General features: G+C 58.9%; 1 protein-coding gene and 1 long non-coding RNA gene across 17 annotated transcripts in view; one reads left to right on the plus strand and one right to left on the minus strand.

Moving 5' to 3' along the window:
• Window positions 1–27,694, plus strand: part of LOC487387 (RAP1 GTPase activating protein) — a 63,560-nt gene that overhangs the window by 32,708 nt on the left and 3,158 nt on the right. For 4 of the 15 annotated variants that reach the window (XR_005356063.1, XR_005356064.1, XR_005356055.1 and 1 more), the window contains 19 exons: window positions 3,338–3,431; window positions 9,500–9,535; window positions 10,522–10,569; window positions 11,506–11,544; window positions 12,027–12,212; window positions 14,262–14,365; window positions 14,641–14,719; window positions 15,094–15,147; window positions 16,227–16,310; window positions 16,527–16,627; window positions 16,761–16,890; window positions 17,905–18,060; window positions 18,498–18,569; window positions 19,223–19,309; window positions 19,722–19,859; window positions 22,275–22,406; window positions 24,275–24,352; window positions 25,250–25,359; window positions 26,280–26,435. Coding sequence is in view for 5 of the 15 variants with exons in the window: in XM_038531703.1 (XP_038387631.1) it covers window positions 3,338–3,431; window positions 9,500–9,535; window positions 10,522–10,569; window positions 11,506–11,544; window positions 12,027–12,212; window positions 14,262–14,365; window positions 14,641–14,719; window positions 15,094–15,147; window positions 16,227–16,310; window positions 16,527–16,627; window positions 16,761–16,890; window positions 17,905–18,060; window positions 18,498–18,569; window positions 19,223–19,309; window positions 19,722–19,859; window positions 22,275–22,406; window positions 24,275–24,352; window positions 25,250–25,359; window positions 26,280–26,435 (1,884 nt within the window). In the remaining 10 variants the exon portion in view is untranslated. Of the gene's footprint in view, window positions 1–3,337; window positions 3,432–6,248; window positions 6,334–7,145; window positions 7,209–9,499; window positions 9,536–10,521; window positions 10,570–11,505; window positions 11,545–12,026; window positions 12,213–14,261; window positions 14,366–14,640; window positions 14,720–15,093; window positions 15,148–16,226; window positions 16,311–16,526; window positions 16,628–16,760; window positions 16,891–17,904; window positions 18,061–18,497; window positions 18,570–19,222; window positions 19,310–19,721; window positions 19,860–22,274; window positions 22,407–24,274; window positions 24,353–25,249; window positions 25,360–26,279; window positions 26,436–27,694 lie in introns of those variants that run through there. The other 11 variants (XR_005356056.1, XM_038531704.1, XR_005356060.1 and 8 more) reach the window with 7 other exon arrangements.
• Window positions 408–6,826, minus strand: LOC119870440. 2 transcript variants are annotated; one of them, XR_005356065.1, is made up of 4 exons: window positions 6,521–6,826; window positions 5,727–5,803; window positions 1,596–1,641; window positions 408–820 (listed from the first exon to the last, which is right to left on the minus strand). It is a non-coding gene; the product is annotated as an uncharacterized LOC119870440 (long non-coding RNA). The 2 variants fall into 2 exon arrangements; XR_005356066.1 differs by lacking the exons at window positions 408–820; window positions 1,596–1,641 and adding an exon at window positions 3,976–4,575.

Genomic DNA, 27,694 nt, shown 5'->3' on the forward strand with positions numbered 1-27,694 from the left:
TTTGGTCACAGCAGGGTGAAGGGAAAAGAGGGGAGAGCTCCCCATGTCCCAGCACGCTCCCAGCACCCCTCTAGCTGCTGTGTGTGCAGAGAATCCGAAGCATTTTAAGCTGAGCCAGGCCATAGGGTCAGGAAGGTTTTCAGAGAAGTGGGGAGGGACAGACCCCGTGGGAAGAGAATGGTGAAGACCAGGAGGAGACCAGGGTGGGACAGAGACTGTCGGGCGGGCGGGGGGGGGGGGGGGGGGGGAGGCAGTGGAGAAGTTCAAGTTTACAAGAGGGAGGGAACCAGCCAAGTTGGTGGGGGTCTGGAGAGGCCAGAGGCAGGAGGGGAATGGGGGAGCCAGAAAGAAGGGGGTGAGATGGGTACGAGATGCGGGAGGCTGAGAAGGGGAGGGAAGGCAACAGGACTTGGGGGGGGGCAGGAGACAGGCTGAGTTTACTCATCCCTGCCAAAGTATTTATTGAGCAACTAGTATCTAATCAGAGTCAGGAGACTGTGGCATTAGGGCACCTAGACCCAGATGGTTGAGGGTTCCGGTCCTCTGTGTTTCACTTGCTGTCAGTGTGACCTTGGACAAGTTGCTTAACCTGTCTGAGTCTTAGTGTCCTCCTTTGAGAGACTGAATCCAAGCAAAGCAGTTAGAGCAGAGGCTGCCCAGGGCACATCCGGTATCAGAGGTGGCTGTCCTTGCTATTACTGTTATCATTGCCTCTCAGATGGGACCTGCTGGGTCCGCCCATGTTATGAAGTTCAGATCTTGGGCTCTGGAGTGACAAACCTGGATTCCAGTGCCTGCTCTGCCTCCTTCACTGTGTGACCTTGGGCAAGTTAACATATCTTGCTCAGCTTCAGTCGCCCCATGTGTAAAGCAGGCAGTTTTGGGGCACCTGCCTCCCTGGGTTGCTGTGATGATTAAGTGAAATCAAACAAGGCAGGCTGGCTGTGGCTTTTGTGATTGCCATCCTTCTGTTCCCTAGGGCTGGGATGGATGGGGGCAGGCAGGGCCAGAGCCTCCAATTCCTGCTCTGTCCCCTGCCCTTTAGGGCCTCGAAATGACCTTGTAGGTGGAGGAGTCGCCTGGCAGGGGGAGGGGGCTGGGTACTGCCTGGGAGGGGCCTACTCTAGCCAGCCAGGGACTAGAGAGTTGAGGGCCTTGGGGCAGGGTCCCTGATAGAAGTCAGACCCCTATTTCCCCCTTGTCTTGAGAGGCCTCCCTAGTCCTGTGCCAGCATGAACAGTCCTGTGTGTGGGATGGGTACCCGGACATGCAGAAGCTCAGACCCAGAGGTTCTGGAAAGGGAGTGTGTTAGGGAGCTGTTGCCAGACTGACCTGCAGCAGCCACTGTCCGAGCCTGGGGGCTGAGGGGGCAGATAGAAGACCACCACCCGAATAGCTCCACCGGGCCACACCCAAGACCACTGTCCCCGTGGCCCCACCACTAAGGGGACCCAGCTTCACCTGGGCTGCAACGCCAGCACTTCCTGCCCCTGGGCAGCCTCTGCTCTCCTCTCCACCCCGCTGGCACTAGCCTTGCTCATTCCAGGGCTGGGGGGGGGGGGGGCGGCACTTTAAATTCAGGCTTTGGCACTGACCTGGTGGGGGAAGTGGCTTCACCTCTCTGAGCTTCAGTGTCTCCATCTATAAAAATGGGGATATTATTTTTATAAATAACTCTCATCTCCCAGCACTGAAGTGAGGGTGTAAAAATGCTTGACACAGTTCCAGGCACGTGACCCAGGTCTCAACAAAAAGTCCTCAGGGCAACCTCAGTGGAATTTGCCTGGACCACGTCTGTGGGCCTCTCTCTACTCCCCCGGCTCCCATCTCTCCCCAGGTCAGCACACCTTGCAACCTGCAGGGACCTAAGTTTGGCTATTCCGTTGCTCACAAACCTCCAGTGCCTCTCTGCTGCCAACCTTCATTCATTCCTTGATCCATTCAATCATTTCTCCGTTCAACAAATACTTGAGACCCTAACTTGGGGAGCCAGAGTTGACCAGGAATGAAGGAATACCAAAGAATTCACTGAGCAAATACCTATGGGCTGCCCAGGCTCTGTGAGTTTTTTTGGAAGCAGAGGCTGGGAGGGGTGTGTCCCCAGCTCAGGGTCACACAACAGGTAAGTGTCCCGGAATATCTTCCTCGCACTGCCACACTGATGCCACGGCTTGAAATGCCACTGCCACCATGTCTATTTTTCTAGGTCAAGCACTGCTTTAGTGTAGGCCCCACTTTAAAGATGCCAGGAGCCCGGAGAGGCAGAGAGGTATCAGGTGCCTGCGGCAGGGCTGTGGAGGGCTCCTCTGGGCCGTTTCTCCTACTGGAGAGGCTGGGCTGAGGGGAGTCAGCATGGGGGCTCGGAGGGTCCTGGGGGCAAGGGGTCTCCTTTCTGGGCCAGGTTCCCCAAGGCTCTTCTCCTTTCAGGGTGTGGCAGGCCCGTCTCCGCCTGACTCAAGCCCGCCGCTGTGGGCCTGAATGACTCACCCTCTCAGGACCAGCCTCAGTGGATGGGACTGGGGCGGGGGTGCAGCCACGTCAGGGTGGCCCTAGGCAGCAGGCGGAAGCCAGGCCTGCTCGCCCGGCCCCAGGCTCCTGGGTTCCAGGAGCCACTGGGCACTTCCTCTCCCTGACCCCCGAGGTGGCCTCCCCAGCAGGCTTTCTGGGGTGACGGGAGCTGACTTCACCCTCACCAGACCTGCTTCCTTTCCTCAGGGAGGGGTGTGGGTGTGGGCAAAGAGTCAGGCTTCATGAAGATGCTGGTTCTGCCCCTGACCAGTTGTGTGACCTCTGCATGCCTCTGAGTCCTCATCTGTTAAGTGAGAATACCAGTGTGGTGAGGAGTCTGTGCCCTCAGGCCTGGAAAGAGGGGCTGGCACAGGGCCCAGCACACAGTAGGCCCAGTGGGTGTCTGCTGTTGTTATTGTCATTAAGAACAGCAATAGGCCAAGTGTTCTCTCAGCTGTCTCCCTGAAGGCTCAGGGAGGGTTTATAAAGGTTCAGCACCCTGTTTAGTACAGAAGTCAGAGGACTCAGCCCTCTAGATAGCAACTCTCGCTGCCCCCTGCCTCAGTCTACCCATCTTGAGAATGGGCTGTGGACATCCTCTTGGCTGGAGTACGTATTGGGGGATGCCCAGTGGAGAATTTGGGGAGAGACCCTGTCCACATCTCTGATCTCTGGGAAAGGAGAGCCTGCTTGGCAACCTTGCTCCCAAAGCCCCTCCTCTCCTACCATGAAATCTCTCCCCCAACTCTGAGAGCCTCTCTTTCTCCCCAAGCTCACTGACCTCCCAGCTTGGGGCTCTCCCTGACCACAGACTCTTTCTCTCTTCCAGGAGGAGTGATGGGCAGAACCAGCGCTTCCCTCAGGCATTAGACCTGCCACGAGTGGACTTGGTTCCCTCCCATCCTGCTTCACGCTACCCCAAGGTCAGTGCCCCCTCCCCATTGCCCCTGGTCTGGAGACCCCTGGGACTGAGAGATCATTAAGAAGGACCACTGGACAGTGGTAAAACATTCATGCAGATGATGCTTAGGGCTTAGCTCCCAATGGGACACCACTGGGTAGGTTGGTCTGGGGTCTGTAGCACTGTTGGTGAGGGGATAGAATGGCTGCGAATAAATTGGCCAAACAGTTATTCTACATCACCCTCATCATCAACATCACCATCAGCTTCCTCATCTGTAAACCAGGTGTAATGAGAGCACCTAGCACAGAGCTATCATGAGGTTTAAATGAAAAAAAATGCCAGTAAAACATTCCTTGCATGATATCTGGCACAAGGTAAGAGCCCTATAAATAAGATCATTAGAATCAAACATTTGCCTGGCATTTGATTTGGGTCAGACTCCGTGCTGGGCGCTGAGGGGCCAGGAATCAGTCTGGTACAGACCCTGCCCTCCAGGAGCCAGAGTCCAGGTGAAAGATAAATAACCGAACAACTTAGCAGAATAGCAGTGACAACCACCAGCATTTATTGAGACTTATTATGTGCCAGGTGGGCACCTAATGCTTTATAGGCATTATTTCATTCCATCCTCAAACTATAAGTATTATGCGATAGCTACCGTCATTAGTCCCATTTTGCAGATGAAAAAAATCAAGGCTCAGAGAAGTTAAGCTACTTGCTTAAAGACACACAGGTTAGGATATGATGGGGCTGGGACTGGAACTCGGGCTGTGTGACCAGAGTGCCTGGCCTTGTGGCCTCCCTGATACAGAAGGTAATAAGCCCTCACTTTTGCAGTACACTTTTTGGTTTCTAACAGACAGACATCATGCCTCTTGGTCATTTCATCAAACCTTGGGGTAGGCATTCTCCAGATGAGGATCCAGATGCTCAGAGAAGCTTCCCCAAGGCCACACAGCTAGGAATTAGGAGATGCAGGGCTGGCCAAGCTCCTTTTCCATCACTCTGGCCTGAAGCAAGAGCCATGTATCTCTCCTCAGCTGGGAAGGCAGATGGCCAGGGACCATAATCCTTGTGGGGGACCACCATCTCTAAGGGGGTCCCATGTGGATGTCCTTGGGCAGCATCAGCAGGTTCCTGAGACCCTCTCCCGTGCTCTGTGCCTGGAGAAAAGCCCAAGACAGGGCCATGTGGATCATGGGGCTTGGCAGGAAGGGAGCAACTCGAGGGCACCTAGGTTCATGAGGCCCCCAGCCCATCTCCCCCGAGGCATACAGGAGGAATTCTTGGTTCTCATCAAGGGCTGTGTGCCCTTGGACCATCGCTTCCCCTCCCTGGTCATAAGTCTTCCTATCAGGAAAATGAGGGTTGGAACAACCCATTGTCCTGAGTCCTGCCTGCTTAGACAGCCTGGGGCTACCTTTCATGGGTTAGCTCTGAGCCACCTCCCCTCAGGCTTCCTGGCCTCCACCCAGTCGGCCAGAAGCCTCCATTTGTGCCAACACAGCTCAGACGGCGGGCTCCAAACCACTCCATCCTGACAGCCCACCCCCACTCCAGCAGAAGCAAGACCCTGTCTGTAGATCATCCTCCTTTGACAGCGAAGGAAACCAGACTACAGACAGATTGAGTGATCCCCCTGGATGCCCAGCAAACCAGTGGTGGGGCTGAGGACACGCCCCTCCTCCAGCACCCCTAAGTCTGTGCACATTGATCATGTTGACGCAGCCAATCTGGGAGGCAGGTCACCTCCCTGTGCCAGTGGGCAAGTCCCTGCTCCTCTCTGGGCCTCAGTTTCCTCATCTGTAAAACAGAGGTGACAGTTCCTCCTCTACCCACCTTGCCAGCTTCTAGCTGGGTAATGACTATGAAACTAACTTTGGAAAGTAGAAATCAGGAAGCTGAACTGTATGGGCAATGTTACATTCCCAGGACAGGATGGAACATCCAGAAGGGACAGTCCCCTCTCATTGGAAAACCACATTTGTACAGACACTGAGGTATTGAGGGCCCCCTTGTAGGCATTTCTATACTCAGGGATTCAGAAATCTGCACACGTGTACATGCACAGTCTACCCACACCTGTGTCCATGGACACACTCACATGTCTGCAAATGTATTCAGAGACTTGCAATATGTACACATGTATGTATATACAGACACACGTGCACAAACATGAATACAGATACACAGGATGCCCGTGCACACACACATCTGGTCCCAGAGTCACACACATACAGCTGCATGCACATGTGTGTACACTCGCTACTCTGCCTGTCACACAGACGTCTCCAGTGATGCGAGCAGTTCTCACCTCCTCCCAGTGTGGGAATGGATGTTTCTCTGGCTGCATTTTGATGGGTGCCCGGAAGCGCTCAGGCCTGGAAGTGCCTGCATAAATCAATATTTGCTGCTGTTAATTATTAAAAACAAAGCTACACCGTGTCTGGAACACACATCTCCAGGGTTCCCACCGGCTCCCGGGGCTCCAGCCTGACCCAGGGCTAGGTCTGGAGGAAAAGAAGGCCCAGTGCCTTCCTTTCAGGAGCCCTTGGCCCTGGAGATGGAGGGTGGTGGGCAGCTGCTGGCAGCTACTCGGGGAAGCTGAAGAGAGATTGTGCGCTGAGCTGGTGGGCAGCCCTGCCCCTGCAGGGTCCAGAGCAGCTGGTGTTGACTTGGCCACACACAGCTCAGGAAGCAATTGCTGCTTTCCCAGTTATCTGTCTGGGGAGGGGGTGCCGAGGTCCCTGCCCCTACTGTACAGTGGCGGACGCAATGCAGGGTCAGCTGGAAGGGCCTGCAGAGGTGGGAAAACCGAGGGCCTTATATTTTACAGATGGGGAAAGAAGCCTACAGAGATGGCAGGGCCTCACTCAAGTCCACTCGGCAAGTTGTAGCAAGGCCAGCGCTAGAAGCCTCAGGTCCTGAAGTCCTTGGCAGCGTCTGTTCCCTCCCTCCCCCAGGGTCGGGGCAGTTAGGGTCCGGGGTCCGCATCGGACCTGGGGAAGGAAGGAGACAGGCCAGCCACCAGCAGGCATGGGGGGTGGGGGGATGAGGGAGGGGCCGTTCCCTGGATTCCCAGTTTCTGCCCTTCCTAGCTGTGCGAACCTGAGCATGACACTTCACCTCTTCAACCAGTTTTCTACTGCGTAATATGGGGCTGACTCTCGTACTCCCTCCTGCATTGCGGGGAGAGGTCATCCTTGCCAAGCGTGCAACATTCAGTAGCTGCTCCAGGAGAGCCCCGTCTGCGGGGTAACCCTCTCCTCTTCCTGCTCAGCTTCGCAGCCTGTGCCGAGAACCTGGTTCTTGAGGCCCTGGGGCGGGGTAGCCAGAGTCTGGGAAGATAGAGAAGGGGGGTAGGGGCGCGCTGAGTGCAGCCCGGGGGCTCCCGGGGGGCCTCGAGCGCGGAAGCCTCACGGCGGGAGCGCGCAGGCGCAGAGTCCGGGGGCCGCGGGCCGGGCCGCGCGGGGGCGGGGCCTCCGCGGTCCCCGCCCCCGGGCTCCGAGGCCACGCCCCCGCGCCGCCCGTACCTGGCGCCCCGCCCCCTCCGGGACGGGACCCGGCGAGCCCAGCGCAGGCAGCGCGCCGCCGGGAGCCCGGGGCCGGGAGCGCGGAGCTCGGCGCTGCGGGGCCCGGGCTGGGGCGCGCGCGCGGGCGGGGGCCGGCCGGGCCGGCAGGAGCGCAGCCGGGGCGGGGGCCGGGCCGGGCCAGGCTCGGGATGGCGCAGCCGCGGCCCCCGGCGCCCCCCGGCCGTCCGCGGAGGGGCTCGCTGCCCGCCGGGGCCAGCTGGCAGGTGAGGACCCGGGCGGGGCGGCCTGGCCGCGGGCGTCGCGGAGCCCGCTCAGCCCGACTTCCTCGGGGCCGGGCGGGCTCTGCCCCAGCCAGGGCGGCGTGCGAGGCTCCGCCATGGAGGGCGTGTGAGCTTCTGGGCTGACACCGGCCCGGCCCGGCGGCCCCGGGGCGCAGCCCTGCCCTGGGGGCCCTGGCCTCGGGCTCTTCCTAGAGCCGGCCGGCTCGAGTGGAGTGGCGGGGTGACACCGCGCCTCTGTCGGCCTCGGGACCCTTCCTTCCCCGTCCCCCGCCCCCTCGGGAGCTGTCTGAATGTCGCCCTGTAACTCTGCGTGGTGCTCCGGGCCACTTAGCTCAGGTCCTCCGTGTGTCCGGGGCGTCTGTGAGGCTGCAACTGCGGGCATCACTTGTTGCCGTGTGTGCTCTCTGGGTGACAGTACCATGTGTCAGTGCTGATGTGGCTCTGACTCCCAGGGCATTGTTCCTGGCCATTGTTCCCTCAGGTCACCCTGAGTCGGGTGCTCTGGGGGCCACTGATGCGCCCACATCGCTGCTGGGACTGTGCTGGGCCGAGGCCTTGTGCTGCCCAGGCAGAGAGCCCCATGTTGCTGTTGTACAGGATATGGAGTTAACAGGTGTATTTGTCTACCTGGACTGCAGGTGTGTCAGTGTTTTCTGCTGTAGCTGCTGCCTGGGGGATTGTCTCTCAGAGGGTTGGGTGTGGCCGTAGGTGTCCATGGGTCAGTGTCTGCCGTGAGCTCTCGTAGTGCATTTGCAGGGTGGGTTTTGCCTCTGTGGGCAGGCCTCCGAGTGTGCACATGGGGTGTTTGTGGTTTGTGGTCTTCAAGCTGTGTGTGTGCACATGTGATGTACCCATCATGTGTAAGGGGGTGTGTGTGAGGGTCGGACCTCTACCCTTCATCCTTGATTAACCACTTCCACAGTTGCGGCGTACTTGTCCCCCCTCAAAAACTCTCTTAATGTTGTGGTCAGGTCTGTCATGTCTGTTGACAGAGGTGAGCAACTCTGTTAGAGAAGGGTGAGCTTGTACAGGGGAGTGGGGTTTTGCAGTTAAGTTTCCGGAAACAGAGCTGCCAACATGTGAGTGTGTGTTATTGTGTCTCTTGGCACACAAATGTGAACGTGACTTTGTAGAGTTTGTGTAGCTTTATGTTCAATGTGCGCATCTGCACAGGAACATGGACCTGTGTGTGATGTGAGTGGGTGTGCTGTTGTGTAATTTAGGACAATGACATGTGTATTTGTGTGTTAGCGTATAGCTCTGCGGCTCAGAATTGGTGTGCACAGACCCCCCCCCCCCCGGGTTTGTGGGGGGGGGGCAGTTTATGTGTGTTTGCTTTCTTTGGTACAGTGAGAGTGTGTTTAAATATTGGTGTACAAGGCTGTGTGTGTTCAAGCAAGAGAGAGAGAAAGAGTATGTGTTTTCTGGTGCACAATCCCAGAGCACATGTGTGTGAGCTCAGGCGGTGCCCCCACCGGGCGGCAGGAGCCAAATGAGTTGAGGCCTTGGAAGTGCTGGGGGAGGGGCATAATTGTGGAGACCCTGGGGGCTTCCCAGGCCCAGCCCCCAGCCCCTCCAACCGGCAAGGATGCCGCCTTCCAGGAAGGCTCGTAGGGAGTTGGCGCTAGAGAGGCCGGAGCTGCCAAGCACAGCTGGCAGATGCCCCGATTAACCCTGTGTGTGCCCTGGCTAGCCTTGGGAGAGGCTGCCTGGAGCGGGAGGGGTAAGGGGATGCATGTGGACTCATGCACTGCTGTTGAGCCAATGGGACATCCCACGCTCTCTCCCCCAACAGCCCCCAGCCCATACTGCTTGCAGGGGAGGGTGCTCTTCCAGGAGAGGTGGATAGAACCACAGACCCTCCTGAGGATCCCAGCCGTTCATCTCTGGGGCAGGAACCAGGGATACTTGGCCGGTTCTAGCACTGCCAAACTTGCAGTGAGGTGGGGGAGATGAGTCTCTCCCTGAGGGTCACATCTGTCTATGTGTGAGAAAGCAGCCTCTGGGAAGGGGGCTGAGTGGGGTGGGCTGCCTGGGGAGGGCCCTGGACTGGCTTCACGAAGCAGTTGGTCAAGCCCTGCTGGTCCTCTGCCCAGATCTCCCTTCTACAGTGCCCTCTCCACTCCCTCTTGCTGCTCAGACAGGCCCATAGTGACTGGTGAGCGTTGGGGGGGCCCAGGAGGGCAAAGAAGGGTGGAGGCTCTGCGGGGGCATAGCAGGGTCAGCTGGGCCAACCCTGAGGACTGACCTGCCATCCTTCATCTCTGTTGCAGAACACAGATCTGTTTGAGATGATTGAGAAGATGCAGGTGAGGTTGGCTCTGTTGCTCATTCTGGGGAGCCACAGAGGGGGCTGGGCTGGGGTGGGGGCCCTTGCTATATCTCTAGCCCTACCCCTCACTGAGGACGGGCCAGGAGCCCTCAGCTGACTATTCTGGGAGGAGGTGGTGGCAGTGCATTGTCCTGAATTCTCGGTCTGGGGGTCAGAGTAGAGGATGGAGACTGGGAGTGCTAATTCCCTGTCCGACCCTGGGCCCAGACCCCACTTATGTCTCCCCTGCTCCCATCCCTGTGTAGGTCCCTGGCAGGGCTGGGATCAGTGCCTTATCCAACTCTCCCATCCCCCCCACCCCACACATCCACACATACACACACATTTCCCATCCCCCAAGAGGCATCACAGGCTCTATAGCGTCCCCATGTAGAATGGGAGGAGGTACAGATGCCAGGGCACAGGGCAACCTGAGGCTGTGCTTCAGGCTGGGGATGTGCCCCGTCCCCTCTGCCTGAGCCCTGCCCACCTCCCTTCCACTCCCAGCCCTGGTCTTCCAGGCCTCTGTCTGGTGCATGGGTAGGTGTGGGAGGTGCGCAGAGGGTGGGGCAGCTTGAACAAACCTCAGGAGCTTTCCCTGATGTCGATGTTGGTGTGCCCTCCAAAGCCTCTCTTTATCTGTGTGTCTCCACCTCTCCCCTCCTTCTCTCTCTTTCCCTCTGTCCCCCCGCTTCTCTCTCTCAAATACACACATCTGTGTAGATGCAATGGCCTCCCCCCACACTTACACACTAACGCGTGCAGGCCACCCCTGCCCCCGGTCCCAGCGGCACACGTTCCCGCACAGAGCCCCCAGCCCACCCCGCAGAGGCCTGAGCAACTGACCCACCCAGCACCCTGGCCTGGGAGTACCCCCAAGTGGCCGGGCTTTCCCCTCCTCGTGAGTGTGAAGCTCCTGTAGGGTGGCAGCGCTGGCAGCAGGTATGGGAGGGGCACAATGGACATGTCACCTTCTCTTTGCAGGGAAGCAGGATGGATGAACAACGATGCTCCTTCCCACCACCCCTCAAGGTAGGTTGGAACCACGGCCCGGCTCACCTTTCTGTGGCTGCTTACCTGAGCAGCCTCTCCAAAGGGATTGGGACCTGTAAGAGGTGGGGGGACTCTCTCCCCAGGTGTGAAAACTCAAACCCAGGACCCAGGGATCTTCTGCCTGGGAAGGCTGATGGGGCTCCCCGGGGAGGAGAGGGAGAGATAGGGGGTGGCTGGGTTGCCCCCTACCCTGCTGTGAGGAGTTTGACGGCACGCAGGGATGGAAGGAGATGGGAGGAGGCTCTTGTTTAGACTCAGGATTTTCTTGGGGTGAGTGTTGCACTTCTTCTCCCAATAGGCGTATGGTTCTGTGGTTGATTTGGGATCTCAACAATCCCAGAAGGCTGATGGCTGGGCCTGGCGGGGGAGGGGGAGGTGAGCCCAGGGCTTCAAGGGGAAGGTTGGAGGGGGCGTTCTTGTGCATATGCCGATACTCTGTCCAGAGCATAGGTTCTCAGGGTGTGGTCCTCAGACCAGGAGCGTCAGCATTGTTAGAGTTTGTTAGAATGTAAATTCTTAAAAAAAAAAAAAAAAGGTTGTATATTTTGGGGCTACAGCCAGACCCTGAGAAACTGGGGGTAGGGCACAGCAATATGTGTTTTTAGAGCCCCCCAGGCCATTCTGATGCTGCTGAGAACCACTGGTCCCAGGGTTTCTTCTGGGGAGGCCATGAGCCTCCTTTTCCCCAGGCAGAAAGAGACCCAGAAGAGGCTGCCAGCACTCAGTGAGCTAAGTTTGCCTCAGCCCCTGCCTCGTGGGGTCACCCCAAGGCAAGCCCTGGGGAGATGGCACAGCCCTACTCACACTCCCAGCCCAGGTGGCTGGCTGAACGATGGAGCCTTCTGGGGAGGCTGGAAGTAGTAAAGGGTGAAGACCCCACCCCAGCTGGGTCTCTGCCCTGTTTGTGTTTTGTAGACGGAGGAGGACTACATTCCCTACCCGAGCGTCCATGAGGTAACTGGCTGGACCCCCTGAGCCCACCCCCACCCTGACCCCCAGCAGCACTCACAAAGCGAGTCTGGACTCTCAGGTTCCCTCCCTGCCAGGAGCCTGACCGCAGGCCTTGCTGTGGGCGCAGGAGCCTCAGCTTACTGGCCCACGTCTTCAGAGCCCATGTGAACTCTTAGGCCTCTAATCCAAACATTCCAGCTTTTTGGTCAAGGTCATGCTCCCAACTCTACCTTCCCCCAAGTCCTCATCCTTAGAGACAGGAACACGGGTTTCCATGCAGTCTGGGTCTGTGCCTGCAGTAGGAGGAAGAGGGCCAGAGCAAGTCTGCTGGAAGGGGGTGGATGCAAGCCCGGGGCCCCCATAGACTCTGGCTCGTTCCCTAGCACTCCTGAGCCATAGCAGAAGTGACCCAGTCTGAGTTGGGGGGTGTCCCGGGGCCCTGGTAGGGTGCAGCATGGGTGGCTTTCAGCTGAGTCCTCTTTCAGGTCCTAGGGCGAGAAGGACCTTTCCCCCTCATCCTGCTGCCCCAGTTCGGGGGCTACTGGATTGAAGGCACCAACCACGAAATCACCAGCATCCCGGAGACAGAGCCGCTGCAATCACCCACGACCAAGGTGAAGCTTGAGTGCAACCCCACAGCCCGCATCTACCGGAAGCACTTTCTTGGCAAGGTGGGTGGCCCACTGGTGATGGGGGCTGGGCCTGGGAGGCAGCCAAACCCATGGGCTGGGGCTGGGTGATAGTCTCGGGTCTCAGAACATTTGTGGTGGGTTCACACATTCATTCAACAAACGTTCATTGCAAAAGGCAGTGTTATGACATAGTGGTTAACAGCAGAGGCTCTACCACTGGCTCTGTCACTTGCTACATGACACATTGGGCAAGTCACTCACGCTCCCTGCACCTCTGTCTCCTCATCCATAAAAACCGAGATGGTGATGACACCCATCTCCCAGGGTTGCTGCAAAACTTTAACGAGAATGATGCTTATAAGGGGTTTAGAATGGTGTCTGGCCTAAAGCAAGTGCTCGGTCAAGGTTGGCAGATAATGAGCACCAGCCATGGGCCCAGCCCTGTTCTAGGCACCAAGTATGCAGCAGCCAACAGAACAGACCAGGCCCTGCCCTCGGGTAGCTTGAGGTTGGGGCTGGGAGAAGAGTGCAGTGGTCCGATGCAAAACCCTGCCCGGTGACAGCTTGTCACTGTCACCCCGTAGTGTCCCTGGCAAGAGTTAGCAGGTGAGACTGGGGGGGTGGGGGGAGGTCACATGCTGCAGGCCCCACGCCAGGTGCTCTATCTCTGCCAGTTTACAGCCCAGGTGATGGGGAAGGGTGTGGCTCTGGAGTCTCACGGCCTGGGTGTGCATCTGGGCTCTTCCATTTCTTGATGGTGTGACCTTGGGAAGTTATTTAACCTTCCTGGGCCTGTTTCTTCATCTGTAAAAAGGATCAGAAAAGCACATAGAGAATCATGCCAGGCACAGAGTAAGTCCTTAATCAGTGTCAGCTGTTACTACATCTGTCTAGCTACTCTGTGAGATCAGGGTCATCCTGGTTTCTACAGAAGAGGAAACTGAGGCTTATAGAGGTCAAATGTCTTGGTCACGGTCACACAGTTACCGAGCTGGGAATTGGACTAGCCCTGGCTGACATTCCATTAAGACACGCCGGGAGGGTTCATGCTCCTAGCTCAAAGGACTTGAGGACCTCAGTGCAGTCCTTGTTGCCAAGTGCCTGCTACTTCCTATCTGCAGATGGTGCCAAGCATTTGAGGATTTCGGTCACTGTGCCCAGGGGGGACTCAGGGGAACCCTCAGCTCCAGGTCCACTCAGACCACCCCCGAGCTGTGGATTTGCCCCTGCCTCTTTTCTCCTCCTCTGAGCACAGGTGTTCACCATTTGACAGGACTTAACTTCCAGGATGACTCCTGGGGCGGGTGTGGCCGGGAGCCAGGCCCACTCCCAGGGCCAGCAGAGGGAGCCAGGGCCAGGCAGGGGTGGAATAAGTTATCGCTCCTGGCCTGCCATTGACTTCAGGACTTCCCCATTCGGAGGTGCCAGCCCTGGGCTCCTCTCTGGGGGGGACCATTCCTGCCACAGCTTCCCCTTGGGCCCTCTGTAGTATTTGTTCCCAGCTCTGGGGCTCCTCCAGGTGAGGCAGGAGGGTGGGAACCTGCCCGGCCAGCCGCCCAGTGTGTTTGTGAGATGTTTCACTTCCTGTTTCTCATGGGTCCTGGCTTCAGGGGCCACAGAGCCACAAGCTGAGCAACCAGTCAGAAGATTTTTATTGAGCACCTACTGTATGCCCAGCTCTAAGGGCAGGGGCTGGGAGACAAGTATGCAGGTACAAATGTGGTCCTGACTTTGGTGAGGACCCAGATGGCCAAAGTAACTACAAACATTCATTGACCACCTACTCTACACTAGGCTGTTTATCTCTTTCAGTCCCTGCCACCGTCCTACAAGGTAGTTGGCTTCCGATTTTACAGAGTGGGACACTGAGGCACAGAGTGGTGAGGTGACCTTCTTAGGCTACCCAGCTGGCAGGTGGCAGAGTGGGGATTTGAATGCAGGCCTATCTGATGCAGAGTCTGCCGTTAGCCACGACACCTGCTGCTTGATGAAGGACCCCATCCGGGAGGGAGTTGGCTTTCTGGTCTAGTTTCCGGAAGCCCCGAGCTCAGCTCTACCCTCTCTCCTGGCCCCCACCTCCCACCACAGGAGCATTTCAATTACTACTCACTGGACACTGCCCTGGGCCACCTTGTCTTCTCACTCAAGTATGATGTCATTGGGGACCAGGAGCATCTACGTCTGTTGCTCAGGTAAGGGTGGGGTGAGGGGACCTGCAACAGCAGGGAAGGCTGAGGTCTTACAGTCTGAAAGCCCATCTCATTATACCCACTGTCCTGATTATAGCCCAGCGAGGGTAGGGATTTGCCTCAGGTTGCTCAGCAAGTTAGTCCCCAGGCCAGGCCTGGGCCCGTCATCACCTCTGGTCCTCCCCAGGGTGTGTCCCCTCCAGTCTTACCTGGTGTGGAGGGGCTCCCACCTCTCTTTCCCACTGCCTAGCCCCTCAGCGTGGGCTTTCTCCTCCCAGGACCAAGTGCCGGACACACCATGATGTCATCCCCATCTCCTGCCTCACTGAGTTTCCCAATGTGGTCCAGATGGCAAAGGTGAGACCTGTTTGGGCACCCCAGGTAGGCGCACAGTTGGCTGCAGCTTTGCCCATGTGCACCGTCATCTTTAGCCCCCAGGTCCTTGCCCTGCGTGCGCAGCCCTGCCTCCGAGGTCCCACGTCATTGGCGTGCTGCTGTGTGTTCTGGGCTCCTGTCCCCGGCCCATGTGCTTTGGGGTCACTTTAGAGCATCTTTGGATATAGGAGACCCCAGTGCTCTGCACCCCATCCTGAGCAATGATGAGCCCCCACCCAGTCCTGCTGCAAACTTGGCTGTTCCCTCTCCTTTCTGCTCCCGTGCTCCCCAGATGGTGGCTGGGGAGGCCCAGATGCCCTGAGGCCCTCCCCTCAGCCCCTCCCTTCTCCCTGCAGCTGGTGTGTGAAGATGTGAATGTGGATCGATTTTACCCTGTGCTCTACCCCAAGGTATGGCTGCATCTGGGTCTCGCTCACCGGGCTGGGTGGCTGAGCATTTATGGGCCACTTGTTGTGTACAGGGTACCCCCCCGCCAAGTTCTCTCATTTCATCCACACAACAACCGTACAAAGTTGGCAGTTTGCAGAAGAAGAAGCAGAGGCCCACAGTGGCTCTGTGCCTTATCTGGCAATGCACAGCAGACGGAGGCCTGCCTTAATCTTAGCGTCATCCACCTTGGAGGCAAGCCTTACTTCCCGGAACTCTCAATGCCATTTGGGGACCCTCCCTAGGGCAGTCGGAGCTCCTGAGCCAGGGGATGCCACTGGCCTTGCCATCTGCCCTAAGGGGATGCAGAGAGAGGGAGTAATACAGGGGCCTCCATTAATGCTGCCCCCCACACAGCAGCTGTGCCCCCCCCAGCTCTGGCTTGGCTTCGAGGCACTGTGGCCATGTGGGGAAAAGACAGGGGCTTGTCTTCAGTGAGATAGGGGTGCTTCTAGGAAAAGGCCCTGAAAGACCTGTCAGCCCTGTGGCTCTGACTACATTCCAGGACAAGGTGAGGCCCCCATGGGGTGGTGTAGTCCAGGAAAGGTCCCCCAAAGGAAGGGGCCTCAGAAATCAGATGTTACCGCTCAGGTACGAAAGAGGAAACAAGCCCCAAGGTAAGAGGATCGTCTCAAGGGTCTATAGCAAGTTGGTGGGACTTGACTTATTCTAGAATGATGCTGTGGGCTTGCAGAGGGGCCGAGGAACAAGTTGGGTATCACAGAATGGAGTCGGGCAGGAACCTGTGGGCAAGACTCTGGAGCAGTGAGCTTAAGCTTCGGTTGTGAGTTCGAGGCCCAGCTCTGCCACTTGCAAGCAGTTGACCTTAGGCAAGTCACACGTTACTTAAGCTCTCTTAAGTAACCAAGGTTTCTTCATTTGTAAAATGGGGACAGCCGCAGTGTCTCCCTCACGGGCTTGTCGTGGAGGTTAAACGAGACGGCACAGGTACAGTACCCAGCATGGCGCTGCGCACAGAGTCAGAGCAATAAATGGCAGCTTGTAAAGGCGGCCTGTTTCATCCGTGCACCTCTCCCCCCAGGCTTCTCGCCTCATCGTCACCTTTGATGAGCATGTTATCAGCAATAACTTCAAGTTTGGAGTCATTTATCAGAAGCTTGGGCAGGTGCGCTCACCTCCTCCTTCCTGCTCCCCTACCTGCCTGGCTGTGGGTCTGGGGCCTCAGACCTTTGCCAGCGAGGGCACCTGCCCAGGGACTGTGCTTCCCAGGAGCTCAGGCGCCCTGGAGGTCCTCCTCCCAGCCTTCTCTGGGTGTGAGTGGGGGCGTGCAGGGGCAGTGGCTGCACCAATTTGGTGACCTCTGCCCTCCGTGTGTCCCCAGACCTCTGAGGAAGAACTCTTCAGCACCAATGAAGAAAGCCCCGCCTTCGTGGAGTTTCTTGAATTTCTGGGCCAGAAGGTCAAGCTGCAGGACTTCAAAGGGTGAGCATTAGGTGGGAAGAGTATCACTTAATTGGACCCATGCCCTCCAGCAGGGAGGGAGCCCCCTGTCCTGGCCCTGTGGAGGCCTGGCTGGGGCTGGAGACTGAGCCGTGGCCTGGGGGGCCTGGGGCAGGTTCCGAGGAGGCCTGGACGTGACCCACGGGCAGACGGGGACCGAGTCTGTGTACTGCAACTTCCGCAACAAGGAGATCATGTTTCACGTGTCCACCAAGCTGCCCTACACAGAAGGGGACGCCCAGCAGGTAGCCTGGGCACCCACCCACCTGCTCCCTACCTGTCCTCCTGTCCCCCTACCTGCCTCTCTGTTCAGTGTTCACCACACCAGGTTCAGGGGGTGCTGGGATACAGGCATGCGGATGATCCATTCCTCCCACTCGTGGGCTCTAGTGGAGGCAGGATGACACTACAGGGTGCTGTAGTGTCTGGAAAGTGTTTCCACATCCATGAAATGGGCACGATAATGGCACCTACGTCATAGGTGAGCGCACATGAGGGAATGCATAGAGTGGCTAGAACAGTGTGTGGTACGTAACAAGAGCTAGATAAATGTGAGTTAGTGTTTTTAAGGGGAGGGAGGGACACTGTGGGGTCACATGGGGGCACTTAAACTTGGCAGAGGTAGGAATCAAGAAAAGCTTTCAAGATAAAATGATTTGTAGGCCACAAAGGAGCTGGGGGGGCGGGGAATGTTCTAGGTGGAGAAAATGGCTTCCACCTTCTGCAAAGGCCTGGCTGCAAGGACGTACAGGGCATATTCTGGGAGCTGAACTCAGAAATTTGTCACCTGTCCTAAGCTTCCTGCAGGGCTGCCCCCTGACCCCATGCCCCCACCCCAGAGGAATCCAAGAATAATAAGAGAAAAATGGAAACTTTTGGGTTTAGTGTCTTTTAAGTTTCTTGTAAGAAGATCCTGTGTTCACCTGCACAACGTGACTGTATACCGAGTGGAACTTGTCTGTTCACGAGGGGCCACGTTTGGGGTACTGAGACTAGGAGGTAGAGCCTGGGGACCAGGAGCCTGGGTTCAAGTCCTCTGCTCACAGCAGGGTCTTGCAAGTCACTTCTCTCTTGGCCTCTGTTTCATCTGTCCCAGGATTCCAAGAAAACTAAAATATGTTGCAGAGTAGTTTCTCATGACATTTTTGGGGGGAAAGCAGATCCTTAGACGCACCTCCCACAGTCCTGCGGGCACCCTCCCTTGCACCCGGTGAGCCCCCCTCTAGCCAGGTGGTGAAGGCTTGTGGCCCTCTGCTCAGTTACAGCGAAAGCGGCATATCGGGAACGACATTGTCGCTGTAGTCTTCCAGGACGAGAACACACCCTTTGTGCCTGACATGATTGCATCCAACTTCCTGCATGCCTATGTGGTGGTACAGGCCGAGGGCGGGGGGCCTGACGGCCCGCTCTACAAGGTGGGTGATCGCGGAGCCTCCCAGGGGTATCAGCCCAGCCCCAGCCCCGCCCTGAGTCACTAGGAGACCTCTCTGAGCCTCGGTTTCCCTACCTGTAAATAAGGGGACTGTCCAGAGGGCTCTGAGCCCCCCTGTTGCTCTGTTGATGGAGGATTCCTATCTTGCCTTCTCTGCTCCCCCGCCCCCCCACCCCCGCCAGATTATCCACCTCAGAGGAGCTGGTTCCCTCCTCTACCCTTCAGCCTTCTGGGCTTTCACTATCCTCCATGACCCCTGAGATCCTCCACCTCCTCTCAGGACTGAGGATAGGGGGGCTGAAATCCTGGGGTTCACGTCGGCAGTGACTGACCTTTCCCCAGCAAGGGGCAGGACACAGATGAATTCAGGGTCTGTGGTCTGGGTGGCGACTCCACAAAAACTCCTGCTTTCCCTTCCAGGTCTCTGTGACTGCTAGAGACGACGTGCCCTTCTTCGGGCCCCCCCTGCCAGACCCCGCGGTGTTCAGGAAGGTGAGGGGTAGCCCCCAGCCCCGGTCATGGACAGAGCAGAATGAAATGGGTGGGGACTGGGAGGGGCGCACAGTCTGCCCTAAGAGGTCCTGAAGCCCTGCGGGTGCCTGGGCTGCTGGGCTCCCCTGACCCTGCAACTGGAGCCTGGCTTTTAGTTCAAATTGATAAAAACTGTGATCTTTATTTGTAGAGTCATGGAGCAAACTTGCACCATTGTTTTAGATTTCTCAGAGCAGACTCTGGCCTTTCCTAACTTCGATTATCTTTTTTTGGCAATTAGTCTTCTTTCTTCTAAAATGTGTGGGAAGGGAGCACCCGTCTCTCTCGCCTCTCTAGAAGCCACGCTTTGAGCCCTGGCTTCAGACCCCTCCTCCCCCAGACTGAGGCAGTAGGAGACCCCAGGCAGCCCCTCCATCTGTGAGGTTTGCTGTCCCAAGGGGCGGGCACAGGGGCTGGTCACAGGTACCTAGGCTGGGGAGCTGAGGCCAAGGAGATGCCCCTCTGGGGGTGAAGAGGCCGACAGGGGCCCCGCAGGCAGGTCAGGTCGCAGCTCGGGAACTCTGGCCCCTGCGTCACTGGGGCTCAGCGCCTTGCCTCTGTGCTCATCTGCACGCCTTTCTCCTGTCCACACCGTCCACACCGTGGGCTCCCAGGGGCCTGAGTTCCAGGAATTTTTGCTGACGAAGCTGATCAATGCTGAGTATGCCTGCTACAAGGCAGAGAAGTTTGCCAAACTGGAGGTGAGGCTGGGCTGCAGGGCCCAACCCCTCCCCCAACCTGGGGGGAATGTTCTGCCCGGACTTGGGCCTCAGGGAGGGCCGTCCGGGGTGGGGGCGGATGTGCCGCGCAGGCTAGCGTCGGGGGAGGGGAAGCAGGGCTTTCCTAGGCATCTGTGAGTAAGGTCCCAGGAGGCGCCTGCGGGGCGCGGGCAGGTGGGCGGGCAGGTGGGCAGGCTGGCCCCCGGGGCCCGGCGCGGGAGGGGGGAACGGGAGGTGGGGGCGGGAGGAGCCCGGGGGCTGCTGGAGCTGCAGCGGGGCCCCACCTCCCTGCTCACCCCGAGGAGGTGGCGGATCGCCGCGCCCCTCCTGACGGCCTCCGCCTGGCGGCCTCCACCTGGCGGCCTCCACCTGACGGCCTCCGCCTGGCCCGCAGGAGCGGACCCGGGCCGCCCTCCTGGAGACGCTCTACGAGGAGCTGCACATCCACAGCCAGTCCATGATGGGCCTGGGCGGTGACGAGGACAAGATGGAGAACGGCGGCGGCGGCGGCGGCTTCTTCGAGTCCTTTAAGGTGAAGCCAGGGTCTACCTGCGGCCGCGGCCGATACCTGTCTAGGGTGGAGTCGGGGCGGGGTCACGGGCCGGGCGCCGGGGTGCGGCCGGGGGCGGGCTCGCGTGGGGGCGGGGGCGGGGTTAGGGGGTAGGTGTGGGGTTAGGGGGTAGGTGTGGGGTTAGGGGGTAGGTGTGGGGGTGCGGCCGGGGGCGGGCTCGCGTGGGGGTGGGGGCGGGGTTAGGGGGTGGGGCGGGGTTAGGGGCTAGGTGTGGGGTTAGGGGTAGGTGTGGGGGTGCGGCCAGGGGAGGGCTCGCGTGGGGGCGGGGGCGGGGTTACGGGGTAGGCGTGGGGGAGCGACCAGAGGCAGACTCGCGTGGGGGGTGGGGTCGGGGCGGGCTCGCGTGGGGGTGGGGGCGGGGTTAGGGGGTGGGGCGGGGTTAGGGGCTAGGTGTGGGGGTGCGGCCGAGGGCAGGCTCGCGTGGGGGTGGGGGCGGGGGCGGGGTTACGGGGTAGGCGTGGGGGTGCGGCCGGGGGCGGGCTCGCGTGGGGGTGGGTCGGGGGCGGGGTTATGGGGTAGGCGTGGGGGTGGGGCGGGGGCGGGGTTACGGGGTAGGCGTGAGGGTGCGGCCGAGGGCGGGCTCGCGTGGGGGTGGGGGCGGGGGCGGGGTTACGGGGTAGGCGTGGGGGTGCGTCCGGGGGCGGGCTCGCGTGGGGGTGGGTCGGGGGCGGGGTTATGGGGTAGGCGGGGGGGTGGGGCGGGGGCGGGGTTACGGGGTAGGCGTGGGGGTGTGGCCTGAGGCCGGCTCGCGTGTGGGGGGAGTCGAGCGGGGCGGAGCTCGCGTGGGGTCTGGGTGCGGGGTTAGTAGACTCCAGGCTGCGATGAGCCAGGAGCCAGGTGGCAGGCGCCCGCGGTAGAGTCTGGACACAGGCGAGCCTCAGGGAGGATCTGACTTGGGAGGAGTTAACGGCCGGAGGCGGGGCCTACCTAGGCTTGGGGGTGGAGTCCACCTGGGAGGTCCGCGAAGGTTGGAGCCTTCTGGGCGGCGACCCGGTGCCTCTGGGGTGGCTACCAGGTCAGGAGGCAGGGAAGAGAAGAGGAGGTGTCTGTCCTCAGAGGGAAAGAAACAGAAGTCTAAGGTGCGGTATGTGGCCAGAGTGGCCACAGGAGAGGGACCTGGCCTCTAGGACTCTCGTGGCCGTGATCTGGCTGATCTGGTTTAGCTTAGAGTTAGGAGAACTGACACTCTGGGTTCAAATCCCAGTTCTGCCACTTAACCAGCTTGAGCACTCTGAGCCTCAGTTTCTTTACTGGATAGAGGCAGTTTACCTCTTATGACTATTGAGAATTATTTGTAAAGGAGTTAGATGACTGCAATGTAAGTTCAAAAGTAAAACACGAAACCCTGTTCATCTACCTCAGCCTCTGCTGTCCAAAGAGGCAGAGGAGGGGGGAGCTCCTCTTTCCCCCACTGGTCCTGGACTCCCCCAGGTTGCAGGTCCCCAGGCCATGGCTCCCTTGCCACCTTCTCCCCCCTGCACAGGGGGGAACTGCCCATCCTCCAGGTGCCTAGCCAGGGTGTCAGGCCTCACCCTCACCCCAGGGCCGGCAGCAAAGCTGGAGATGTGGGTTTGCAGTGGGTTTGCATAAGGGCATTGGCCCAGCTGCTGGGCCTGCCCTGGTCTTAGGCAAACAGACTGTCTTTGAGAAAAGGGGCCTGAGAAGAGCCCTGCCTCTGCCCAGTGGAGTCAGGGAATGGGTGGGGTGAACATGGGTCTGGGGTGCCTGAGGGGGGCTGTCCAGTGGTCCCACATCTCTGGTAGGTGTGGACAGTGGACCTGGATCAGGTCAAGGACTTCTCAGAGGCAGCAGAGCCCACAGTTAGGGGCCCGTGATCTGGCATATGGGTTCCAGGCTTGTCTTGTATGTGTGAAATGGGCGTGATAATAGCGCTCCCCTCTCAGAGTGGATCGAATAAGTGAATGTAAAGTACCTAGTCTGTAGGAAACATTCAGCATAGATTGGCCAAGGAAAGCAAGAAGAAAAGGCAAAAGAGGGGAAAGAAAAGAAAGTAGGATCTATGGAACCCTAAGAGCAAGAAACTGAGGTTTCTGGAGGGCTCTCTGTGCACACTCTGGGTCACACCCCAACATCTTCTGTAGTCCTTTCAGTAGCCACAGGAGAATCATAGGAGGCTCAGAGACGTGAAGTGGCTTGCCAAACGTCACCCAGCAAGTTGGTGGTATAGCCAAGGCCCAAACTACCCTTAGGCACCATGTGGACTTGCCTCTCCTGTGGCCTCACAGGCAGAGACTTCCTGGGGTTACTGGAGTGGCATTGGTGGGGAGGGACCAGGTGCCTGGGCTCCTGGGTTTCCCATGGTGGGGAGGACCTCATAAAGTCTGTGCCTCCTCCACCCCCACCCCACCTTCACAGCGGGTCATCCGGAGCCGCAGCCAGTCCATGGATGCCATGGGACTAAGCAACAAGAAGCCCAACACCGTGTCCACCAGCCACAGCGGGAGCTTTGCCCCCAACAACCCTGACCTGGCCAAGGCAGCTGGAATAGTGAGTGCCCTGCCCCAGCAGCCCTTGGCTCACCCCCACCTCTGAGGCCTGCCCCCCGCCCCATTGCCCTGCTGAGTGCCCATCCTGGGTTCTAGACTCAGTCTAGCCACTGTTCTCCGTGGGAGTCCAATGTCCAGGCCATAATAGTGGGGTGCTCAGAGCCTGCAGCCCCCTTCCAGCTCCTCAGCCCTTCCCTCCTCCTGGTCCCTTATTCTGATGACTTTCTGCGGGTCAGCTCTGGGGCTACCTCTCTATGACTTTCCTTATTGAGCACCTACTGTCTATCATGTGCTGGGAACTGGGCTGCTTTGTGGGCACCTACTGTCAAGCCTTGAGTTGCTGGGGGCACCTACTGTGTGTCAGGACCTGGATTTCTATGTGAGCACCTGCTGTGTGCCTGGCTCTGAGATGCTGGTGGGTACCTACTGTGTGTCAGGACTCGGGCTGCTGTGTGAGCACCTACGTGTCAGAACCTGGGTTGCTGTGTGGACATGTACTGTGTGAGCATCTCCTGTGGGCCTGACCCTGAGTTTCTGTGAGCACCTAGTGTGTGTCAGGTCCTGCTGTGTGGGCATCAGCTCTGTAAGTATCCACTGTATGCCCAGCCCTGGGTTATTGTGCGAGAACCTACCGTGTGTGAGGAGATGCACCCCTGAATGAGCACACAGTATGTGCCAAGCCCTGGATACCGGTGGCTCTTCACTATGTGTCAGGTAGTGGGCTGTGGTGTGAGCGTTTACTCTGTGATCACCTACTTCTGTGTGCCTGGCCCTCGGCTGCTGTGCGAGCCCCTACTGTGTGTTGGGGCCTCTGGTTGTGGCTCCCTATTGTGTGTCAGGAAGTGGGCTTCTGTGTGAGCATCTCCTGAGTGAGCACCTACTGTGTGATTACCTCCTGTCTGCCAGCCTCTGTGGGATTCTGCTGCTAACACTCGGGGTGTGTGCTGGGCACGCAGGGTGGGTAAGGCCTTCAGCTGCGGGTCCATCTGCTTTCTTCTACTGCCTAGTGTCCGCCCCTGGCGCTGCACCTGCAACTCTGCTCCTCCCCATCTGGCCACTCTCTTCCACCCATCTGTCCGACTGGCCTTCTGTCCCTCATTGACTGCGTGCTGCATGCCAAGCCCTGTGCTCAGTGCTGTGAAGCTGTGTCCCATGGCAGGAGGTCTCCCCCACCCCCCATCCCCAGCCACCCCTTCCCCGTGGTCTGGCCTGACCCCGGGGAACAAGGCGGGGCCTCTGCTGTCCTGTGGTCCCCAAGCCCACTGTCACTGGAGAACCAGGCCCACCCCCCCCTTCCCGCCGAGTGGCTCAGCTTCCTGTGGGTGCTGTAGAGGGGCCCTGGGGCCGGGCCAGGCCAGCAGCACCACGGCAGTAACCAGACCCGTTTCTGTTTTTGTTTTTGTACATCTCTCTTCCGTTACTCCTTCTCCTTCTGCCGTCTGCATTTTCCCGGATGTCCCTTTCCTCTCTGTCCCCCCACCGACCCCCGACCCCCGTCTCTGCCCTCCTCCCACTTCCACCTGTACTGTTCTCTCTCTGCTTTCTCCTCTCGGCCTTCCTGGTCTTCCTGTCTGTCTGTCTGTCTGTGTTTGTGTTTGCCTATCTGCTCTGTGACCTCCTGTGCGCTCCCCCACCTGTCTGCCCATGCCCCTGTCTGTTGGCCAATCTCTCGCCTCTGTCTATCCATCCATCCGTCGGGTTGGTCCGTCCACCCACTGTGCCACCCCTTCCTGGCCGCTGTCAACCCCCCTGCCTCACTGCGGGCTTTGTTTCTGTCTGTCCCTCTGTCCTCCCCCTTTCCCTGTCCTGCCCCTCCCACCACCTCCATCTCTCTCTCTCTCTCTGCCCCTGCCCTCTGCTGCTTGCCAGTCATTGCTTATTCCTGGGAAAAGCGCGAGTAGATTCGGACGCCGGGGCAGTGCCATAGGCATAGGAACGGTGGAAGAGGTTGTCGTCCGCGGGGCCGCCGGCTCTGGAGGCTGCCTGCACGTGCTGTTCTCTGCTCGCTCTCGGGACGGAGGCCATATTGGGGACGTGGCCCCCCCTTGCCCCTGGGCTGGGCCCAGGGGTGTGCAGGATGGAGTGCCGGCAGCTCTGGTGGCACCAGCATCTGCTTTGGGGCCTGCTACCTGTGCCAGAGCCAGTGCCCCCCGCCAGGGGCTTCTGGCCCTGCCCTGGCCCTTGGGACCCTGGCTGAGTCCCTGCCAGGATCTGGTACCCAAAGACCCTATGCCCAGCCGCACGTCCCCCAATATCGCCGGTTCTGCATGGAACGCCATCCCCTCCTCTGCCCTGACTCCCCCTCCGCACCGTGAACTGGCCTGGGGGTTCCTGGCCCTCCATGCCTCCCGGGGCCCACCTTCCTGCCTCCCCAGATAAGCTGGGTGGGGGGGGCATGCTTCTGGTGCCTGGGGCTTCCCACCCTAGTATGTTTAGAAACTGGGGGGGAGGGAAGGTATCCTTCAAACTTCGGAGCCGGAATCTCGCCCAGCCAGTTTGGAGGTTCCCAGGTGGGGCAGGGGCTGGTGTTGCTGTGTCCACTCTCGCCCCGCGGCCCTGAGCCTGCAGGCCTCTGCCCAGCGCAGCCCACTCAGGTTGCTGCCTTCCTCCTGGGCTGAGATTCCAGGCCCTGCGCTGCTATGTAATGTTGGGGGCCTGGGCCCTCCCCAAGCCTGTTTCCCTCTCTGTGAACCTAGAAGGCTGTCTCTGCAGATGGACATTGCCCTCATTCTTTCTTATTCCATTGCCTCTGCTTCAGGGCCTGGGGCAGTGGGGCAGGTGGCACGTGGGGGACGGTGGCTGTTCCAGGGCAGGTGGGCACTGAGTTGGGGCCTTTCCCTGCAGTCACTGATCGTCCCTGGAAAGAGCCCCACAAGAAAGAAGTCGGGCCCGTTTGGCTCCCGCCGCAGCAGCGCCATCGGTATCGAGAATATACAGGAGGTGCAGGAGAAAAGGTGGGTGGGGCGGGTCCCCTGCCTCCTCCCAACCCTTCCCTGACCACCCCTGCGGCAGGGTTAAGCAAGCGGGAGGGAGCACCCATTTTTCTGCTCCCGTCCCTTTCCGGGGACAGCTGTACAGGCAAGTACCTGCTGTGTGCCAGGCACCAGGGCCAGCTCATCACCTCAGTGGGATGCCTTCCTCTGCCGGTGGTTCTGCTGGCTCGCCAGGGGGTCATATTTTGCATGTCAAGATGCTGTAAGTGAGGGGGCTCAGGGGCCTGCCCCGTCACACTGCCAGTGAAAGGCAGAGCTGGGATTTACGGCCTGTTTTGTGGGGGTCTGCAGGGGTGCACCTGCGTGGGCAGGGTGCAGGCAGCACACATATTAGCAGCAGGACAGCCCCTGGGAAGCAGAGGATGGTTCCTGAACGTGAATCCTGTCTCTACCACGCTGGGGCTGTGTGACCCTGGAAAAGTCACTGTACCTCTCTGAGCCTCACTGTCCCGATCTGGAAAATGAGGATAAGAACATGGGGCTGCTGGAGAGGTGCGGTGCAGGGCGTGATGCAGGGCAGGTGCACGGAGTCCTCAGGAGTGGAGGAGGTACTGTCCTTATGGCCACGAGAGCCCAGAACCCTATGAAGCCTGGATTCAGAGCTTGGCTTTGCCATGACCTAGCTGTGCATCCCTGGGCAGATTCCTTCCCATCTCTGGACTCCAGTTTCCTCACCTGTAACAGGGATAAGGAGGGAGGACCTGAAGAGTGTCCTGTCTTACGTAGGTGCTCCCACACTGCTTGCTCCTTTCCTCGGCCAGGCCAGCCAGGGAGCTGCAGGGACTGCTCTGGGGTTGGCCCCCAAGGATATAGGGTATGGGGACGAGGCAGGAGGCGCCCGTGACCTCACCACCTGGGCCTCGTTCTACCCTCAATGCCAGGCCTGGTGCTGAATCCCCCTGCTGCCCCCGTGTGCCCCGCAGGGAGAGTCCCCCCGCCGGCCAGAAGACCCCAGACAGCGGGCACGTCTCACAAGAGCCCAAGTCGGAGAACTCATCCACTCAGAGCTCCCCAGAGATGCCCACGACCAAGAACAGGTTGGGGTTCGGGGCACGCTGAGCCAGGGGGCTTGGACTCACCCTTTCTAGTCCCTGTGTGGGCCTGGGGCTGCCCGGGAGCATTGGCACTGCCACACCAGGGCATCAGGGAGGCCCGGGCCCTCTCCCAGGTCCTCCTTTGACACACACCTGTTGAGAGCTTCATTCATGCCAGGCCCTGTGCCAAGCTCCAAATCCATCAGTGAGCTGGGCATACATGGCCCCTGCCCCATGGAGCCGACAGTCCAGTGTAGCATGACCACGTGGGCTATTTCTAGATGGTGACGCAAGAGGACAACAAAGCAGGGGTTGCAATGAGGACTCACTGGGTGTGTGTGTTGGGGGGTAGTTGGTGCTCAAGAAAGACATCTAGAAATGAGGGAGGCTTAAATTGAGAGCTGAGTGAGGAGCCAGGCCTGCTAGGACTGGCATGGCAAAGGGAAGAAGACTCCAGATGAAAAGCACAGCAAGTGCAAATGGCCCTGAGGCATATGCTTGAAGGATAGAAAGAAGAGTGGTGCGGTTGGAGCCAAGTGAGTGAGGGGCTGGGCCCAGGCAGACATGTGCTGGGTGCTGCTGGGGATGAGGTCAGAGAGGTGGGCGGGGGCTCCATCCTGGCTTTAGAAGCCATATGAGAACTTTGCATTTTATCCTAAGAGGGGCCAGGGAGGAGCCTTTGGGATTTTAGTTAAGAGGAGTGATGCTTTCAAACCTGGCTGTGGTTGCCACATGAAAAGGTGGGGTGGGGAAGAACGGAAGTGCCGAGGCTCAGCCCCCTCTGCGCTGGCTCTGGGAGGGTCTAGACTCCCAGACTGTGCTCCTTTGAGGAGTCAGGCAGGCGAACAGAGAGGCAGGAGAGGCGGGCTCGCAGACCCAGAGCGGAGAGCTCCACTCCCACCTCGAGAGGAGGAGTCAGGGAGGAGGAGATCCTTGGCTGAGTTTTGAAAGATGAATTTGCTTTTTGGGATTTGAGGGAAGGAGTGAGACACGAAGTCCTGAGCATGGAGTGAAAGTGAGAAGGTTGAGAGTAGGCTGTGGGGTTGGGTTGGAAGGCCTGGGGCCACACCCCTGTTCTCCCACCTGTGGCTGGGTGACCTTGGGCTGGGTGCCCACCCTCTCTGAGCCTCGCCGTTGCCTCATCTCTAAGATGGGCCTGTTAACGATAACGATGAGATAACTCAGGTCAGAGCACTTGAAACAGTGCCTGGCACGGAGCAAACATACACTGGACCGTAGTTTTTTTTTGTTTTTGTTTTTGT

The sequence above is a fragment of the Canis lupus genome, chromosome 2 (assembly GCF_011100685.1).
Source record: "Canis lupus familiaris isolate Mischka breed German Shepherd chromosome 2, alternate assembly UU_Cfam_GSD_1.0, whole genome shotgun sequence".
Taxonomy (NCBI): domain Eukaryota; kingdom Metazoa; phylum Chordata; class Mammalia; order Carnivora; family Canidae; genus Canis; species Canis lupus.